This window comes from Pyrus communis, chromosome 2 (assembly GCF_963583255.1).
Source record: "Pyrus communis chromosome 2, drPyrComm1.1, whole genome shotgun sequence".
NCBI classification, from domain to species: domain Eukaryota; kingdom Viridiplantae; phylum Streptophyta; class Magnoliopsida; order Rosales; family Rosaceae; genus Pyrus; species Pyrus communis.
In genome coordinates, this window is record NC_084804.1 from 2,074,955 (window position 1) to 2,081,121 (window position 6,167).

Consider the following 6,167-nt stretch of genomic DNA (forward strand, 5'->3'; position numbering starts at 1 on the left):
CTCGTGAACTGCGGCACAATGGTGCCGTGACAGAAGAAGCAAGCTGAAGAAGAATAGGAAGATGGAGGAATTCAAAGCATTAACACTACTTTCGGTTCTAATTTGCATCAGAATGATTTAAAAGTCCCTGGAAAGAAATACGAACGAACATTGAAATACTGTTTTGGGCTAAAATTGAGTATGTGGATGATTCACATTTCAAACATAGGTGTCCCTGTTTCAAGCATATCGGTAAACTTCAACCAATGCTGTCAAAGTGATGCACAAGACTTCGATATATATTTTGGCTCCTTCTGTACATATCTAACGGTTCATTGCTACCATTAGTTTCTCGCCTCACGTGGTGAACTGAGAGCAGTTGGATCTCCTGCAGACTGAAATTATCATATGCATATGTAGTCTTTTTTTTTGGTAAATATGATTGTTGGGGTGCCTAATTCATGAACGATGAACGGGACAAGATATATTGTGTAGATTATTACCGGTGTGACGATGTGTTTGTACTGCTGCTTAAGGCCTTAAAGGTTGTTTTCTGAGAATTAAAATGCTTTTATTTGTGGGGTTTTTTTTTCATAGTTTCAAATTTTACGTCTTGAAAATTTTATTTTACCATCCGCCTTGATCAAAATTGTTACAAAAACAAGTCTAAGGCGATCTGCACCGTGGGCAGTGTCATCACTTTGTTTGTCCATCCATATCATGCTATGTGTGATTTCCATGCATGATCCATTCGTAATTTTAGTAGAAAATAATGATGTAGAACAAATGGCAGACTAGATTGAAGAGGAAAGTGACCATTGGAAGATAAAAGGACGCAGCGGAAATTTGCAGATTCGATGTCCAAGTTCCGATTTGGGCCCGTGATACCTTTTCGGAAAGGAAACGACGCTACAAGTCCAACTCACTTCTTTGCTGTGAAGTACAGTGGCTTTTGGTGATCCGGGATTGTTTCAACCTCCAAAACGGCATTTAAAGTTTCATATTAAAAAGCAGACCTTGTTTCTCCATCCTATTAGTGTTTAGTTAATGTTATTTTAATTTCTAGGAGTCCCTTGAGTTGCTCCAAATGTTTGTAAACTTTATTTGTGTCATCTAGATGTAATCATTTGGGCATTTGAGAATTAATCAAACACAACCTTCCGGGATTTCTCTCAACTTTTTGGTGAATTCAGACTTTGTTGTCCAAAGGATTACATTGGTAACCCATTCATCACGTTGTGCTGCGTCAAATAAGATTAAGAAGAAAGAATTCATTAAACAAAATGTTTCGATTATCTGTCACTCAGTCTACCATTGAATTGTGAAATTGTTTGAGGATAATAAACCGTTGCCGTGTACTAAATAGCAGATTTTACACGTGCAATAACCCTACTTATACTTACACGTGCAATCACTAAAATCCATTGCATTGTGATGTAACAACGTTCCATTGCTTACCGACCTTCGATCACGGTTATGGTATCTTCATTTGCAGATGAAATATTGTAATATTTGGGTTGAGGATTAGAGACTCGGAAATAAGAAAATATAGGCTGCTTAGGTAGTGGAAGATCCGTCTCACTACTTAGTGTGAAAACTACGTCCGGCATGGTAGGCCTATCTTCAGACTTGTCCTGCACGCAAAGGAGTCCGATGTGCATGCATCTCATTACTTCCGAGGACGAATATGAATTCACTAATACTTCATCTAGCAAGTCCAGTTCCCTGCCTTCATTCCATAAGTGCCAAACCTGACAAAAGTCATATTGTAAATGTTGCCTACAATTGTTAGAATCTGCTATATTTAGCATCTTAAAAACACAAATCCAAATGAAGATTTTGAGTGATTAGCTTACATGAGCTAAGAATCCGTGCTGTTCCTCGTTGCAATAGAAGCTAGTATTCTTTTTGTTGGCGATAATCTCCAATAGCAAGACGCCAAAGCTATAGACATCAGATTTTTCAGAAAATATCCCACCCATGGCATACTCTGGAGACATATAACCACTGTAAAAGCAATTCGTTTGTATTAATAACTGGACAAAAATGTCTTCTCTGTTTCTAGTCTTAAGAAAAATGCCAATAATAGGAAAAGAATGATGCTTACCGTGTTCCCACAACCTTGTGAGTATTTGTTAGACTCTGTGTCGCTTCAACGATTCGGGCCAATCCAAAATCTGAAATTTTTGGGTTCATATTCTCATCCAGGAGAATGTTACTAACCTTCAAATCTCTATGGATTACCTTCAAACGGGAATCGTGGTGGAGATAAAGAAGTCCCCTAGCAACTCCCTGGATAATATTGAAGCGTGTAGCCCAATCAAGCTCTTCTTTGCGCTTAGGATCTAATCAATAAATCAATAAAAATGTAAGAAATAACAGTAGCAAAATCATAAGTAGTAGAGGATTTCAAAGAGGTAAGGGATTGCCAATTATGGTAACAAAAGAACAAAATGTAACAATGAGAAATTTCATTGAAACATGAAAAGTCGCAGTGAAACTAACCAAATAGAAGAGTATCCAAGCTTCTGTTCGGCATGAATTCATAAATCAGTAACTTTTCATCGCCTTTGATGCAGCAGCCCATGATCCTAACAAGATTCTTGTGTTGGAGTTTGGAGATCAACAGCATCTCATTCTTGAACTCCTCCATGCCTTGCCCCGAGCTACCGGATAGTCTTTTTACTGCTATTTCCTTCCCTTCTTCTAGCTTACCCTACAAATATAAATTAAACATTCGATTCATGTCTGTAACTTGTAGTTGTAGGCTTCTAGCCGGTATTGAAGACACTATAATTTCCTTTAGAAATTGAAATGAATAAACAAGTGTATAGTCACCTTGTAAACAGGGCCGAAACCTCCTTCCCCGAGTTTGTTCGTGGTGCTGAAATTGTTTGTAGCAGTTAATATGCTGTCAAAGTCATAGATGAATAGCTCCGACGGATCATGTTTCCTTATGTATTCTTGAAGATTGTCACCTGAATTATCACTTGTATGATTCAACTGCATTAATTTTGTTTTTCCTTTCATGTTCCCTGTTTCAAAAATATAGTAGTCACAACAAGGTTATCGAGTAATGGATATCAATCTGTAAATATGTTCTTGTGAAGTTATGCATGGAAGTTGTATACTAATTTGAACAACGCATCAGCTGCTATCACTCTATTTTATTCTCTTACCGGTTTTAATAGAACGCAGTCTCTGCACGCCAAATGCTATGGCACCCAAGATACTGATAAAGCCAACAGCAGTGACGCTGGCAATTAGCTTTACTGGTTTTCCTTCATCTGAAAAAATGAATTTATGAATTGCAATGAGTAAAGTATGAGGCATAAAATAAAAGATACTTATTATAATTCTGCAGGAAACAATTCTTGTTTGTTTACCTAATGCTTCGTGTGCTAGGCGAATATAAAGATCGTTCCCGCCAGAGGAAAACTCTTGTATATCAATAAGGTCACTGGACCAGACCAAACACCCTATATTATTAACTTGCGCATAAGCCTGACAAGAACAATTATTTAGGCATCGTATCTTGCACTCGTCAGCCCCCAGGTTTTCGATAAGCTCATGGAAATCTGGTAGCCTTAATCCCACCATCTTCCAAAACACATCTTCTTTGCCTCCCGAAGCAAATGACCTGCTTGTGTTACTCTGTTCACAAAACAATTCGGTGTGCCTAACACACCCTCCAGTCCAGTTTCCATTGCTCCATTCCTCATTTGATTTCGGTACAAACCCTTTCAAACACTCGCAATTTGGGTTTGGAGATTCAGAACCTTTGCAGACACCATAAAATCCACATGTTCCATAAATTTCACATGGATTCACCAGTGCCTCCCAGCTTAGCCACCAGTTGCTGCCATTGTCCGAAAGCTTAAGACTCGGTACTCCGTCTGAAGAGATGCCAATATATGAAAGGGTATTGTCAAAAAACCTATAAGAAAAATATTTTGTTCCCTGGTTCACATCATCATTTAGAGTGAATCCACTTAGATATTGACTATCCATATCCGGCACCCCAATGAACCTGGATTTATCCCATGCCCCACTTCTCCAGTAGGGTTTTGATTCATTAATCCAAACGAACAGTTGTGATGGAACCTGCCGTGAAAGTCCAACCAAGAACCAGCCAGCTGATGGATTATTCTCACTTTTCCAGGCTTTCAAGAAACTGCGCTTTCCGGATTTACTATCGAATCCCAGCTGCATAGTTGGTAGAAGTGTGTCACTAGGATAATCAAAACTCTGCCACAATGGATCAGCTCCTACATCATCATCTTTTACGACAAAGTTTCCGCTGTTCAAAAGCTCTGCAGCTGAACCATTAGATGGCACCGAAATATTTGTTGACCAAAGAGAATTCTGCTTCCCATCTACAAGCTCCAGATTCCCATTGCTACTAATTGTCAAATTAGCCAAGGTATCTGAAGCTGCAATCGGATTTTCTCTGTTGGCAACCCATACAACTTTACGCGGAGATATGTTCGTGTGCCATATCCCCACGTACTGGTTAACCGAACCATTAGGAGTGAAGAACCCCAATTCGAATATGCGGCTGGGGGAGACAAGGGTTTGTGTCTGTGAAAATGGTTGCGACGGAGTTATTTTATAAACTTCAGCACAATTATGCTGTGACAGAAGCAAGCTGAAGAAGATTAGGAAGAACATGGTGGAACCGAAAATACTACCAATGGTTTCGTTTCCAAACCCCATTTGAATTCTAATACGTTTTCTAGAAAAAGAAAGGTGAAGAGTATCTGGGTTAAAAAATAAAAAAAAATAAAAAAAAGAAATCGTTGGGAGAAAATGACTTTTCAATTTTGTTATAAGGAAAATTCTACCATTGCTCTCAAAGAAATCGTTGTAGATGTTTGACATTTGACTGAAAACTTAGTCTGTTGGGGTGAAAAAAAAAACTTGGAGTACTCAGCTCTAACACAAGTGTTGGAGAGACAATACAAGTAAACAAATTACTTGTATTACACAAACAAATATTACAACACTCTCAAAGGACACTCTTAGAAGCAATGACACTCACTTACTTTCTAGAGACAAACTCTAGAGCACTCACACTCTTACAAGACTACTTACAAGGCTTCCCACTCTCTTACTTAGCTCTTCTTAATTGATTGGTTGCTTGTTGATTTGTTGATACAAATGGTGTGGATGTCTTCTCCTTTTATAGGCATGGATGGAACCTTGGAGAAGCATGGACACACCATGCTAGAGATATCTAGATAATTCCGCTAACTTCCTAAGCTAGAATTATCTACACTAATCTTGCATGTTGGTGGAAACCTCACCATTCTTCTAGACTCTTCCACCAACTTAAGAAACAATATTCTAGTCATTTCCACAAAGTACTACTTTAACTTGGATAATCTAGCTAACCAACCTTAGTGAATGTTCTAGAATTCTTTATTCTAGATTTGTGTAGGTCCTTTAATGAGATGGGGTTGATTTCTTTAACACTATCTTTGCATATACAATAGTATGGGAATACACGGGTGACTGAAAACATTCCAAAGTGTCGTTCCAATGTTACAGCTACGGATTAGAGAAGTAAATAGCGTGCACTGAGCATTTGAAACATCATGTGTGTACTTACGAATGCAATAAGGCTCAAGTATTCCTTTGATGGAAAGCTAGTGTTCCTTCTGCCGCTTACAATCTCTGGCAGCAATACCCGAAAGCTATAAACATCCCACTTTACTGAAAACAGACCTTCTATTGCATATTCAGGTGATATATAACCCCTGCAGTATGAATATAGTGATTATATATATAAAGCTTTTAACATGAATGAATACCGGAACTATTATTAGGACTGAAGAATCCCAATTCGAAAACCTGGCCGGGAGAGACAAGAGTTTGTCCCGCAGATAATGGTTATGCAGGACTTATCTCGTAAACTGCGGCACAATGGTGCCGTGACAGAAGAAGCAAGCTGAAGAAGAATAGGAAGAACATGGAGGAATTCAAAGCATTAACACTACTTTTGTTGTACTTTGGCCGGTCAGTGCAAAACTATATTCAGATTATCTCACCAAAATACAAACACACAGTTGAACAGTTTAAAGAACAAGAAATAAAGACACCGAGAGAATTACAAGATTCGGCAAAATCCTGCCTACGTCCCCGGATAGATATTACTCTTCACTATGAGAATAACTAGTACAAGATAC

General features: G+C 38.4%; 1 protein-coding gene across 1 annotated transcript; it reads right to left on the reverse strand.

The window, feature by feature from the left end:
• Positions 1–1,355: 1,355 nt before the first annotated feature.
• Positions 1,356–4,682, reverse strand: LOC137726247 (G-type lectin S-receptor-like serine/threonine-protein kinase At1g61500). Its single transcript, XM_068465141.1, has 7 exons — positions 3,366–4,682; positions 3,159–3,266; positions 2,818–3,014; positions 2,485–2,695; positions 2,087–2,324; positions 1,836–1,986; positions 1,356–1,730 (listed from the first exon to the last, which is right to left on the reverse strand). The coding sequence occupies exons 1-7, from the start codon at positions 4,648–4,650 to the stop codon at positions 1,434–1,436; spliced, it is 2,487 nt and encodes an 828-aa protein (XP_068321242.1). The 5' UTR covers positions 4,651–4,682; the 3' UTR covers positions 1,356–1,433.
• Positions 4,683–6,167: the final 1,485 nt, after the last annotated feature.

Coding starts and splice junctions, on each gene's coding strand:
- LOC137726247 (XM_068465141.1), bottom strand. CDS start 4,650: ATGTTCTTCCTAATCTTCTTCAGCTTGCTTCTGTCACAGCATAATTGT. Junction 2,696..2,817: donor GTTTCGGCCCTGTTTACAAG/GTGACTATACAC, acceptor TTATATTTGTAG/GGTAAGCTAGAAGAAGGGAA. Junction 2,325..2,484: donor CTTGGATACTCTTCTATTTG/GTTAGTTTCACT, acceptor TTTATTGATTAG/ATCCTAAGCGCAAAGAAGAG.